Source organism: Mirounga angustirostris, unplaced genomic scaffold, assembly GCF_029215605.1.
Source record: "Mirounga angustirostris isolate CCGP_5_RB_7025 unplaced genomic scaffold, mMirAng1.0.hap1 SCAF_6, whole genome shotgun sequence".
Taxonomy (NCBI): domain Eukaryota; kingdom Metazoa; phylum Chordata; class Mammalia; order Carnivora; family Phocidae; genus Mirounga; species Mirounga angustirostris.
The window spans coordinates 59,421,531-59,436,344 of record NW_026991714.1 but is presented as its reverse complement, the minus strand read 5'-3'; the positions used below and the strand labels follow the sequence as shown (position 1 = coordinate 59,436,344).

At 36.3% G+C, this 14,814-nt stretch overlaps 1 protein-coding gene across 2 annotated transcripts in view; it reads right to left on the bottom strand.

Moving 5' to 3' along the window:
• FMN2 (formin 2) overlaps positions 1-14,814 on the bottom strand; it is a 375,766-nt gene that overhangs the window by 282,894 nt on the left and 78,058 nt on the right. For both annotated transcript variants that reach the window (XM_064594391.1, XM_064594390.1), the window contains exons 3-4: positions 13,231-13,378; positions 4,599-4,654 (exon numbers count right to left, since the gene is read on the bottom strand). In XM_064594391.1, coding sequence (XP_064450461.1) covers positions 4,599-4,654; positions 13,231-13,378 — 204 coding nt within the window. The remainder of the gene's footprint in view (positions 1-4,598; positions 4,655-13,230; positions 13,379-14,814) is intronic.

Here is a 14,814-nt window from a genome sequence, read left to right as displayed (position 1 = left end):
TAATAATAAATTGTCCTGAGTGGTTATTGTATGAAGAGCACTATAACAGACACTTTAAGGAGAACCAATGGGAAAGAATATTTAATTCCTCAAATAAGTTTGCAATCAAATTAGGCATCAAGGGGACCCAGGAGCTGATCAGAGCAGGATCCTAAGAGAAGAGTTTGTATTCAAAGGAGGTTAAAATTGGACTAAGATAAGATTTTGCCAGTCATCTCAAGTCATAAGCATTTTGCTGACCTTTGAGAATTTATTTACATATAAATAATCCAACATATGGGGTAAGAGTCCTGATACTGTTTAATTTCTTTTTATTATCCAGGACTTTGTAATAGATGTGGCTATTCACAATTAATAAAAACCATAATGTGTAGAGAGACTACTTTCGTTTGCCTGATATTATCAATTCTTACCCAAAGCTTGAATTTTTAAAAGATCAAATTTTATTCTATGTACCTTTCATCTAGTCCATTTGCATTAGAAAGGTGCGAGGAGTTTTAGGAAAATGCTTCAAAATACAATTTTATATGTACAGTTTACTCTTGACCAGCATGAGAGTTAGAAGCACCAACCACCCACAAAGTCAAAAATCCATGTATTACTTTTGACTCCCCCTAAACTTAACTACCTATAGACTGGAAGCCTTAGCCATAACATAAACAGCTGATTAACACATATTTTGTATGTCATATGCGTTATATACTGCATTCTTACCATAAACTAAGCTAGAAAAAAGAAAACATTATTAGGAAAATCATAAGGAAGAGAAAATACATTTATAGTACTGTATTTTTGGGAACAAAATCCACATATAAATGAACCTGCACAGTTCAAACCCGTGTAGTTCAAGGGTCAACTATAATTTCAAAAGCAAAAAATAACTTAAAAATTTGGCAGTAACCGTTTTGCTATTGTATATTAATCTTTAACATAGGAACAAACATTTTTAGAGATAATTATATATTGCAGAATATGAAAGGTTTACAGTTCAGTATCTCAAATACCAAAAAATATAAAATAGAATTGAAAGAGAGTCCTATTACAGTTCTTTGAAATAATCCTTTCGACGTAGCAGATTTTCAGAGTGAATCACTTGAAAATAAATAGTCAATAAATGAGGTCCTAAATAATGTAGTTTTATCTGAAAACCTTCTAATTCCATAGGGCCATCAATAAAAGCCCTCAGGGAGAAAGCCATAGCTCTTTCTTTTTGCTTGAATGTCAGCTGTATTTGCTTTAAGCATCAGATTCTCTGGCAACACCACAGCCTTTACCTCCTTTTAGTTGAGAAAAGGCCTTATGAGTCATGGGTTTCTTTCTAGGGATATGGAGCTCTCGGAATTATTAACTACAGGGAGAGAGTAAAAGTCAAAACTCATTCAATAAATTCCAGTATGCTCAGATTGAGAGAACAGGTGCCTGAACTCGCATCTGAAGAAAAACTTAGAGGGCGCTTTCCAACCCTGCTCCATGCCTCTGACTAAGCAGTCCTAGAGATCTCGCATTACCCCCACAGAATAATGCAGGCAGCCTGCGATGGACAAGAAACCCTCTTCTGTTCATCATTCATACAGAAGAATCTGGCTTAAAACCTCGCATTTCCTTCCGTAGCGGTAATTTATAGAGATACAGAACTGCCATCTAGTGACTAAGAAGAAAAAAGCAAGGTGCTTTACATGAAAATTGTAAGGTTTTTTTTTTTCCTTTTTAAAGAGCAGTGAAACACTGAAGTTAGCAAAATTGGCACAGTTTAGCATACCAAAGTTATACTAAAACTTAAAAATGTACAGGTAAACTAATGAGTCTCTCTGAAACATATCTTGACATCTGACCCTTACAAATGATAGAGTTTAAATACAATAGAATAACTTTGAAAAGAAACTTCTCATCCACCAATCTAATGATTTTGGCAATAGCCATAGGGCAATTCCTCACGTAAAAGTATATTTTATCATAGTGTAGCGAATATGAGGTATAAAATCAAAGAGACCTATATTCAAATCCTGGCTCCTAACCCTTCCTTAATTTTGTGACTGTAAGCAAGTGAACTACTATAAACATCTTTTTCTGTATCAGTTAAATATGAATTATAATAGTTACTTTAAAGGACTATTGTAAGAATTGCATAAGATAATACAGTAAAAGAGTACGTGCACAGTAGATTGGTAATTAATTCTAGTTTCCTGTATCCCTTTGATGGCCAGTTACTTTAAGCACTTATGAAACATAGGCATATCTAAGAAAAGAACCAATCCGTAAGTAAACTTATGACAAAGAAAGTAAGCGATGTCATTGTTGAGGACTTAACCTCAATTGCTTCCAAATATTGTTTCCTCTCAATTAATTGTATTTTCTGTCTTCTAGAGAGTTCACTGGCAACAAGGAAAGAAGATGTGAAATTTAAACCAATCTAATTCACCCTTGAGTTTCCAAAGCTGTAACATCAAGCATTTGTAAATCACCCAGTGCATCAGGTTTTCTGCTTATTATAATATATTTTACCATGGTTCACAGTTCAAGAGAAATAGAAAAATCACTGTAATTGTACACACATGGATATCTTGAGTCTTAATATATAGAGCAATGTTGCACATGTTTATCATTTTTGATAGTACAGATTATGTTTTGTTGAGGCTTTCTTTGGCATTATCATATATAACAAAAATTCAGTAACATATGCCCTGGAAATAAGAATTTAGAAAAATCTAATATATTATCTCAGATCACAACTTAATCATGCCTCAAAAAAAAAAAAAGCCTGTAAAAAAATGAGAGGATATTTTGAGGGCACTGTTTTTCTTAATTATTTCTGAATTTATTTCACTTTTCCTCTTTTTATCTTTCTTCATCTCAATACTGCTGGCTAATCATTACACAGTTAATTAAATAACCATCAGCTGAGAACACCAACCATCTCCCCATCTCCAAGTGCCCTGGCCTCATGTAGGTCTCTGCTCTGACAAAAAACTAGGAGAACATGTTTTATGACACTACCCTTAAGAGTGTCCTTAATGTTAAAATAATGGCCAATCTATCTACATTTTTTAATTATTATTATTATTTTAATTGAGAGAGAGAGCGCACACAGGGTGGGACGGCACAGAGGGAGAGAGAGAGAGTCTTAAGCAGGCTCCAAGCCCCACCTTAATTTCAGGACTCTGAGATCATGACCTGAGCTGAAATCAAGAGTCAGATGCTTAACCAACTGAGCCACCCAGACACCCCAATTATTAATTTTTTTAATTGAAGTATAGTTGACATCTTAGTTTCAGATAGGTAAGATAGGTGAAGGGGATTAAGAGGTACAAACTTCCAGTAATAAAATAAATAAGTCATAGGGATGAAAAGTATAGTGTAGGTGTCAGTAATATTGTAATAACTTTATAGCTGTATTTTTCTTAAGTATGAGTAAGTTTTAAAATAAAGTTCTTGACCAATGTTATACCCTCATGTCTCCTCCAGGGGGAGCACAACTTTTCATGTACACTGCAGGACTGCTGCTTTTTAAAGGGGAAGCCATTTTTTAACTTGGGAAAGTTCTCAAAAAACCATCAAATTCTTTAATTTTACAGAGAAAAATACTATGTCCCAGATAGCTTAGTATGTTGTTACATACTAACCAGAAACCGAGCTGGGCCTAGAACCTGATGAGAGTCTTTTCTTCTACTAGACCACACTGGAGGACAGACTCTTCTTACTGACAGTTTCTAATACTAAGCGATGTTCTAAAGATTTGTTGGGAAAAAGTATAAATACATTTTTAAAAAGTGGTTTTGTATCCAAAAGAACAACTGCTATCCACAATTACTACTCCATATAAGTTTTTCCTTTCTTGCAGTCTTTTTTTCTTTACTAGTATTTTGACATAAGAAAAAACACATAAAATTTGGCTTTTTTAGTAACCATATAAAGGTTTCTGTGGAAATTAAACAGACACTAGTGTTTCATCCACCAAAGCAACTTAAGAATATGATTTTATTTTAGAAAAGCTGTGGCATTTTTTTTTTAAACTCGTATCCATGGACTGGTAGTTCAGCCAGGCACATCTCCACGTGACATCTGGAATGGCCGCCATTTCCTGCTGGAACCAGCTGCTGTCAGGCCCAACTCTTTGGCCAGATATAGAATGATGCACCCTCTTTTTTTTTTTTTTTTTTAAAGATCTTATTTATTTATTTGAGACAGAGAGAATGAGAGAGAGAGAGCACATGAGAGGGGGGAGGGTCAGAGGCAGAAGCAGGCTCCCTGCTGAGCAGGGATCCCGATGCGGGACTCGATCCAGGGACTCCAGGATCATGACCTGAGCCGAAAGCAGTCGCTTAACCAACTGAGCCACCCAGGTGCCCAGAATGATGCACCCTCTAAAAAGCTTGTACTCAGTTCCACTTCAAGGTTGATTTTCTTTGCAAAGCCTAAATGGAAGAAAACATCCCCTTCCACATGACTGGATTCCCCTAAAGGCTTGGAGAAATAAGGGCGACCTAAGCTAGCTGGCAGATGAAAAAATAAATCAGAGTCTGTCACAATTTTAAGACAAGTAAGAGAGAAAGTAAGAAAGAAAGAGAGTAGGATTCGACATCCTAATAAGCTCTTCTTACCCGCTGAACAGCATCTGAACATTTTTTTGGAGTTTCCAGAACAGCAGACTGAGATTCTGGTTTGGAAAAGAAGAAGATAGTCAGTATCTTAAAGAAGAAAATTTCTCCCATTTCCTCACCCAGAAAACAAAACTAACTAAAACATATCTTTAACCAGAAGTACCAAAAACATCCCATTTATCTTCCAATTATACTTCTGTATTAAAAGACATGACTACTTTTCAGTATATATAACACATATAATGACGAACACTCACGTCATTATTTTTAAAATTGAATAGCCTCATGTCCTTCTTGACACATCAATCATTATTGTTCGCAATTGCCAGCTTCTTTTTTGTGCCAGGAAGTACCTATTGAAACATTCACTTATTTTATTTTTCACTTAGCTAAAGTCTGCACAATGAAAGAAGCCAACTCACCAACCTTGAAAGACAGAATTCAATTGTCTTATCTGACTATTGACAAATTACCTTCTAATTCCACTACCACCAAGAGGCATTAGTAATAAGGGGTTCTAAAGGGATTTCGTTCCTCCCTTTGTCACTTAAGAGTCTATGAGACTGCAAATTCCTGCTGGAAAACCTAAGGGATACCCAATTCCAGGATTATTTTTTAAGCTAAGGGACAAATTTCTTCTAAGTGAAGCTTGCATGAAAGTTTAAAAACAGAAAATAAAAACAAAAGGGCCTTCAGAAATCCCCAGTGCTCCACGGAGAACTGAAAACAACTGTTCTGTCTGAGAACAACTCCTCATGTCTACTGTTCACATTTTACAGGTGAGAAATCAGAGGCACATAATCTAAGCAATTGGTGGGAAGCTGAAGACTAGAGCTTGTCTCCTGTCATACCACTCCCCACCCCCAACTGGCATGAAAACCAGACACTTGACAAGAAATAACAGTCACTCTTGAGGATAATTTAATTCCTATTTTAGCAGCGTTTTAGTTGATACATGTGACAATGCTATAGAAAAATAAAAGGTGCCCATCATTTATATTTTATATGTTAAACTACATTGAAAGTTTCCATTTCACTGAGATTAAAGCACAGTCTCTGCACAGGCCCAATGACCTTCTTTCATCTGTCCACAGTCCCTGACCTCTCTGACCACCTCTGCCTTTCCCCACCTGCTCACTGGGCTGTGTCCACACTGGCCTTCTTGCTACCCTTTAACATGCTGCCATGTTCCCTCCACAGGGTCTCTGCATATCCCCCCCTGCCTTGCCCCTTCCCTAGGGCTTTGTTCCAGACTTCGGCACTCTTTTTAATAAAGTGGCAATCCCACCCACTGCTAGCACTCCTCATTCCCTGTCTCTTACTTTCTTTGTAACAGGGAACATCACATAATATACTACATAATTCACTTGTTTGCCTCCTAATTTTAATTCTTTTACTCTACTAGAACATAAGGCAGGGATTTTTGTCCCTTTTCCCCCTTATATCCCCAGCATCTAGAATAGTGTCTGGCACACAGTAGGTGCTTAAAATATTTGCTGAGTCATTGTAGGAGTGAATAGAAGGAGTGATCAAAAGAATAATCAAACCATGAAAGGGGGTATCCTGGGAAAGGGAAAAGAGGAGTAAGGATTTTATAAGGGGCAAAGATATCCCTTTGTCTTTAGCTACTTCCTGCAGCTCGGCTTAAGGTGTATGTCTCAAAACAAAAATCCTTGAGAAGAGCATGAAGTAGTCACTTACCAACAGATGTCACTGTGGCAATAGAATATTAACAAGTGGCCTTAAAACACAAGCATTTTCCCAGACAAGTATTCGACTTCGTTGAGGTAATCGAAAAGGGATTCTTCTCTCTACATTTTTTTTCTTTTTTTTTTATTCTTATGTTAATCCCCATACATTACATCATTAGTTTTAGATGAAGTGTTCCATGATTCATTGTTTGTGCACAACACCCAGTGCTCCATGCAGAATGTGCCCTCCTCAATACCCACCACCAGGCTAACCCATCCTCCCACCCCCCTCCCCTCTAGAACCCTCAGTTTGTTTTTCAGAGTCCATCATCTCTCATGGTTCGTCTACCCCTCCGATTTCCCCCCCTTCATTCTTCCCCTCCCGCTACCTTCTTCTTCTTCTTTTTTTTTTTCTTAACATATATTGCATTATTTGTTTCAGAGGTACAGATCTGAGATTCAACAGTCTTGCACAATTCACAGCGCTTACCAGAGCACATACCCTCCCCAGTGTCTATCACCCAGTCACCCCATCCCTCCCACCCCACCCCCCACTCCAACAACACTCAGTTTGTTTCCTGCGATTAAGAATTCCTCATATCAGTGAGATCATATGATATATGTCTTTCTCTTTTTGACTTATTTCACTCAACATAATACCCTCCAGTTCCATCCACATCGTTGCAAATGGCAAGATCTCATTCCGAAAAGGGATTCTTCTTTCTTATACCGACAAATCTCTACTCTGACCTTAACAGCAGAGTTAGCCACTTTTGAATAAGGATCCTAACGTCAAAGCCAACCAGCAGTTAATATTAGCAAATCCAAACCCTGGAACACTTTTGGTTTTAGTTACCTCCAAATCCCCAAACACAATAGACTCTAGATAAGGTCCTGGGGCTTTGTATTGATGGAGAACACTTTTCTTCCTCTTCTTTCTATTTAAACAGCACAGGGAGAATCCAAAGGATCTCCTGGGGGAACACCAACAGTTCTTTGCATTAGAAATACACACAGTGTTTCTTAGCATTTCCCCTATAGCCCTAGGCCTGGTGACCTACCCTAAAAAGCAATCTGTGTTCTCTTTAATAAGAGAACTTATTAAACTTTATTTAAATAGTATGATTTATGGGAGATGTCTTTAATTCTAGTATACCATGTCCTTCAATAAATGAAGATATTCTCTACAAAGAAGAATGCATACAGTTTACCAGAACAATGAACTAGAAAGACACTCAGTCACTTTTTGGAATCCCCCTCCTCCCAAACTTTTAGTTTCCCTCTGTTGAATTATAAATGGTGCCTGAAATGAATTAATTCCCCCACCCCCCTCTTCCACTATACTTATTTCTTTGAATCAGTGTAAGAGAAAACATCTAAGAGAAATTTATGGCAAAATGCTCTCTTCAAAATCATAAACTGAAGCATAGGAGTTCTAGAGTGTCAAGATTTTAAGATGAAAAAGATGTACAGAGTAACTGTACTGCAAAAACAAAAGGTAAAATGAAGAAAACTAAGAGAAAAGAAAAATAAAAATTAAGGAGAAGGTAAATAAGAAAAAAAAAAAACCCAAAGAAGGGATAGGAGGGAGAGAATAAAGAGAAGCATGAGATATGGCACAGAGTGGTGTGATTAGAGAGAAAATGGCATGTTTGCAGCAAATGTTAAGTAAGCTGGTTTCTGAGTATCTGCTCAAGGCTAGGGTCACTGGGCAAGTGAATTTGAGAAATCCACTTAGTTCTAACATTCTTAGAATGATCACCTCAGGTACAAACTCCCATGACACTTGTTACCAACACTCTCATCTTCCAGCATCTAGGGGCTTTCTGGAATTGCCTTCCACTCAGCTCTAGAACTGACAGTTCCCATTACATATTCATCGACCAGGATGGTTGTTTTTAAAGAGTAAACCAGTGAGAGCTCTCTCAAAGGTACATTTAAAACTGCCAACTCCTTCTCTCTCCCTTTTTAAGAATTCAGAAACTAGACTGTTTTTAAAACCAAAACAAAACAAACATCACTGTGAAGCAAAGTAGGAGAAAGAACATTCCTGACAAAACTTTAAGTGTCCTAAATAATTGATAATCTAAAATTCTGGGCTCCCCACAATTCCAAACATGTTTCAGAGATGAACTCTTCTTTATCATCACAAAATAAGCCTATGACTTGTAAAACAAAACATACTTGGATGAGTTTTACATTTATAGGGAGAAAGGAAATAAGTAGGATATGCCTCCCTGCTAAGAATGGAAAATAAATTAAATCACCCTTTTAAAGCATATAAAGCATGCCTTTTAAAAATGAATTGAGCAGTCTCCAGTTTTACACTGTAAGTAAAAAGGCACTTACATAAAATTATTAAAATACAGTTTCTCTAATGATATATACATCAATTTGATTCAAGTCTAGTCAATTTAATTGAGAGAGAACTTATTAAACTTTATTTAAATAGTATGACTTATGGGAGATGTTTTTAATTCTGGTATACCATGTCCTTCCATAAATGAAGATAGAGTTAAACATGTAATTTTCCTAAAAGGTCCCAACCCTATGATCTGCTTATTTGATTATCTCACAGTATGGATATGCCCCTCATTGCTAACAAAGGATATGGACACACAAGCTTTAGCTTGCATATATGAGAGAGAAATGAAAGCCAAAATTACAAAAAAGAAGAAGAAGAATTTATTATTATTATTATTATATTATTATTATTATCATCTATAGGAGACATGGTCAATCTTTCAGTCTTTTCTAGCACATTTTATCCCTTGACCACGTGGGAAGCTGAGAAATAGAACACTATCAAACTCTTCCTGGGTTCCTTATAGAATTTCTTCATTACCCCAACTGAATATTTGTTAAAGCATTCAGCTACATCTGGAAATGAGTTGATGATACTGTTTGCATTGCATCACACAGAATCTTATTAGGAACCATCAGAAACACTTATTTTTTTATATAGAAGGCCAGAAAAGGGCTTCTCTGAAACACTTGCTTTTAACCTCATGGACACAGGGGATGATTATAGAATTGTCCCCATTTCCCTCTTTGCTTTAAACCTGAGGAAAAATTTCCAACTACCTTTGAAAATTCCAAGTGCTTCTGCAATACATTTGTGTGCTACCTTACCCCTGGCTTCATTTTATTCTTCCATCCTAAATTCCTTTCAGTTTGATTTATTTTCCTTTGTAATCCTTCTGTATACCTTAGATATTTATATGCTGCTCAAACCTTTTCTGGAGCAAAGGTGGGTTACACTGCTTTCAGCCAGCATGTAACCACAACTTTTAGGATTTCTATATAAAAAGTCTCTGCCGTGTTTCTACCACCTCTCCTTCCACATAGTTTCCTCCAGGATTTTCTGTCCCCAAATTGCCTTCCTAAATATCACTCCTCTTGGCCATTTACATTTTCAGAGAAAGATAAGGGGCTTAATGTTTCAAAGACACAATAAGAATGATCAATTCCTTATACACATCTAGACATCCTGCCCCTATTCTCCATAAATTTGAAAACTAAAGTTAATTATCTCTTTGATTTCTTGAATCAGTGAATAACTTTTGAAATTTGGTATTGAGCCTGGTAAAATGGTCCATGGGCTGTTTCAGCACAAACACAAAACTCTCTCTCAAACGCCTGCATGAATGTGCTAAGGAGATATTTATTTAGATCTTTTTCAACAAAAGATCTTAATTTACTGGCTTAAATATTTAAACATATACTATGTGCCCAAAGGTCTTGAAATGTTGGGAGTCTCCAAGGAATACAGATATGTATAAACAGAAAAATTATAATGCATAGGTAATATGAATGATACAGATATGAATAAAATGCCATGGGACTCCAGAAAAAAGAACCACCACAGAGGGTGGGGAGAGGCACCAAGGCTTTATTCACCTTGACCTCTGCACTTCCAATCCATACAAAGGAGGGTTGGTTCTTTCACCATTATATGAAAGGTGGAGAAGAGCCTCTCTTACAGAAGGGATTACAAAAACATGTAAGTCAGATGCATGAGAAATCTGAATTAGCTGGACATGTGAATTAGTAATCAACAATGAAAATGAGCCACAAGACAGAAAAACAAAAACAAAACCAAGTTTTCAGTTTTCTAAGATGTAACTAAAAATCCTTCTTCTTCAAAAGAAAAAAAAGTCATTGAACTCTTTTACTTTAAACTAAAATTGAAAGGAGCCACGTGTTGCAAATACTGGCTTTATAACCATGATGTCACTACACAACAAGGTAGAGCAACCAATCATTAAGTGTACTGCAAAGAGTTTATTACTATTAATAATTATGTTATCAAAGTTTGCACCAAATCTATATATTTGAAAGCTGTAGATTCTATGCAAGGTTTTTGCTATATTACTGACATTCTCACTCTTAAAACTGACTGACTGACTAGAAGGAAGAGGGTGGTATGGCTCTCAGAAAGAGAATGGTCCACAGAGTCACAGCAGGATAAGTTTAGAAAATGCCATTAGATCATTTGGACAAAAGAATGCTATATGGCTGTTGAGGTTTATAACAGATCAACTGGAGAAAAACAAGTCACTACACAAAATTATTTTCTACTTACCTCCATCATCCTCTTCAAGAATGCATACTTTAAAAGGATACAAGTTACTATATTAAAAATTACTTGACTGGCATTTTGCAGGCTACACCAAATAACAAAGAGAAAACTAAGTTACAAAGTTCCTGGTATCCATTCCAACGATCATCTTTTACCAAACTAAAATTTAGATTATCACTAGCTTTCTATCTAGTCCTCCTCTGGTATACAAAATCAATAATATAAAATATTTTGAAACTTTTTTAAGGTGCCTTAAAATTTTAAAGGAAAATATAAGTATTTCAAAAAAGTGGGGAAAACATACTAGGGAAGAAAAAAATGAAAATACCACACTAATCATGATGTAAAACACAAGACATGGACAACTGTTAAGAGAGCACTCAATGAAACTGATCAATTCTATTATATCTACACCTGGCTATTTCCTACCCAAGAAGTTAAAGTGATTTTTAACATGAATAACATAGTGTACTTAACAGGAGCAATACTTTTAGTTGTGTGTTTTCCTTTTTAAAACTAAGTATGCTTTTATGTGATTGCTTTATTTTCAGGTATTATCATGTTAGAACCCCTTCATTTCTGAAGATACATGCACTAAGGAACTCTACACCTTGGCCCTTGATCAACTGTACTGTGTTACAAGAAACTCAGAGCCCTACATGGAACAATGTTTCTTACTCCTCTCTTTCATGGGTTGTTCATTTCAGGGAATATAGTCCACCTAGTGAACACTAAGCAGTGTTTCAAAGGCATCAGACATTAAAAAGGGGACACACACGGTTGGGTATGTGCCCCCATTCTGGGCTTCTGTAGAAAGAAGAAAGGTAAATGCATCCCTTCAGAGATTGGGATAAAAACAGGATTATAAACACTACATTCACTTTGGAAAGAGGCCTAGAATAAAATCCTTAACACTGTGGGTCATTGTTGGCTTTAAAGGGAACTCATGAGGAAGTAACAAATAAAGATATCAAATAATGGTAATAATGATAACAAAAGCAAACACTTATACTAAGCCTGACATTGTATTCTGAATGCTAACTCTATGCTTTAACATGCATTAACTCATATAATTCTCAAAACAGCCCTATTCAGGAGATGCTATTCTTATCGACATTTTACAGGTTAGGAAACTGAGTACAGGGATTAAGAACTTTGCCCAAGGTTACAAAGCTCCATGTTCTTATGTTGTACTCTTTTATTACAAATCCAGATTAATGACTTTCTCTCTATAAACCAATGAGGAAAAAAATCAAAATTCTTTTTTTTTTAGATTTATTTATTTATTTGAGAGAGAGAGAGTGGGGGCAGGATCTGAGGGAGAGAGAGAAAGAATCTCAAGCAGACTCCCTGCTGAGCGTGGAGCCCAATGCGGGGCTCAATCTCATGACCCTGAGATCATGACCTGAGCCAAAATCAAGAGTCAGATGCTTAACCAACTGAGCCACCCAGGTGCCCCCCAAAATCAAAATTCTTAATTCTAACACTCATGCTACTATTTAGGAAAATTTGGTGAGGGATAGATTTCTGAATAGTAATAATGCTCTTCAATGTACTCTCCACTTATGAATCAGTCCACAGAGAAGAAGTCAGGAATTTATTATACCAAATTGGAAATTTTTTTTAAAAAGGAATTAAACAACCAAATTTCATAAAACATTATTACACAAATACGATTCTTAATTCCTAAGACAAACACAAAGTGTTCTCCCACTTTCAGGCTCCATAGAAAGCTGATATTAATCTCATGCTATCTTCCCAGCCAATAACACAAAATAAGACAACAGAAGATGCAAAGAGAAAAACAACCAAAAAGAAAAATTTTAAAGAAGAATAAATACATCTGAACACTGTACAGTTTTGAAAAGATTACTTAAAATTTAGATTTAATGAACCTTTTATCTCTATGTCCCCATTATCTCTGAAGGTAAAGAAAGGATCAAGAAAAGCACAAGGAAAGCAGTAAGGGAAGAGAGCCAGAGTGGAGAAGTGACGTGGACACCACCTTTGAAGGTAATAGACAGAAATTTCCCTTTGGAGTTCTCAGTCCACACAGGATATCTGGCTCATATCATCTCAGGTGGTGGCTACAGTTGGCCTCCTGAAGTGGTAGTTCACAAACTTTTGTATACACAATAATAACTGAATAATTCCAGTGTCCCCTTCCCTAAAATTCTGAAGGTGGGGCATAAGAATTTACAATTTAACAAGACTCCCAGTGATTTTACTTGAGATAGCTGCAGATCATAATCAAAGAAATACTTGGAAGAGAAATGCAGACTCACTACCCCGTAAGCACTGTATAGGTACTTCATGTTACGCACTTTCAGAAGAACATGCACTGTTCCTGGGGTCCCACCTGTTTCAGCATCCTTCGGCCTGTGTTCTTCATCAGGAGGTTTCGATGGGGGCCAAACAGACGGGACTCGCCTGGGAAACTGCCCTTCTGTGTAATCCAGTGAGTGAGTGGGTTGGCTGACTGCAGCCCAGGTATAAAGTTGATCTTGCTATATTTAAAAATGAAAAATAAATAAATAAATAAATAAATAAATAAATAAATGTAAAGCTATTTTAATTCAATTATAAAAAAATGAAGTTTTTTTGATTATTACATTACATCATTTCTATCATATATATATACATATATATATACCCATATATGTGTGTGTGTATATATATATATATAAAACATTAAAATAGCATTGCATACTATCTAATGTAGACTCATAATATAAACATTCTTTCACACAGTCATTTCATCTTCATGACCATACTTGTCTTAACTTTTTCTTTTTTTTTTTTTTTAAAGATTTTATTTATTTATTTGAGAGAGAGAGAATGAGAGACAGAGAGCATGAGAGGGAGGAGGGTCAGAGGGAGAAGCAGACTCCCTGCCGAGCAGGGAGCCCGATGCGGGACTCGATCCTGGGACTCCAGGATCATGACCTGAGCCGAAGGCAGTCGCTTAACCAACTGAGCCACCCAGGCGCCCTTAACTTCTTTTCTAAAGCAAAATCTAAGTCTTTCTTAGTGGTAGAGATGCCATGTGGGTCTGCAAGGAATTATAAGATCAGAAAATCCAGACGTTCAATCAGAGAACTCCCTGAACTAGCATCTTTAAGACATTTGAATATCATGTCCATTTAACATCAGTTTAAACACTTGTAGCAAAGGCAAAGGACAGGCTGTACTTGGGCCCCACAGGACAATACTAGCGTCCTTGCCTTCAACAACAAAATGCCTAGGAAACCAACTTATCTTGGGTCCAGGCTGGGAACTGTTTAAGACTGAAACCATGAAAAAGTAAATGGACCTGCCAAGAATAAGAGAATTGGACAGGGATCCTCTGGCAAAGAAAGTGCTTCCCAGCTGCAGACCAACAGAATCTGGACAGAATGAGAAGAAGGCTCAAAACTAGACTTAGTGCCAGGAAGCAGAGTGGAACTCTTACAAAGGAGGCCACTTCGAGGCTTATAAACACCTTGGAAAACTGCTCATTAGGATTTCAGAATAACATGTTTAACCATTTTAGGATGCATGCACATAATATATGCATGCCCTAGGTCTCTTTGTGACACTTTCCTTACTTATAGGTCTATTTCCCTATAGCTTTTGATCAATATAAAGTAAAGCAAAGAGAGTAACAGTATGGTAGAGGTTAAGAGCAAATTAAAAACAAAACAAAATATATATATATATATCATATATATTTTTATATATATCATATATATTATATATATCTCTCCCTATATATATATATCATAATCACCATGTTGAGACTGTAAACAGGGTTAACTGAGGACAGGCATTGCTATTTCCATAATGTGTTTAATAAATCAATCTAAGAAATTCACAAACCAGCATTCAGCATAGACAGTAAGATACAATGTATCTGTAGATTTAGGACATTGGCCCTAATTGAGAATTCAGATTCCTGGGATTG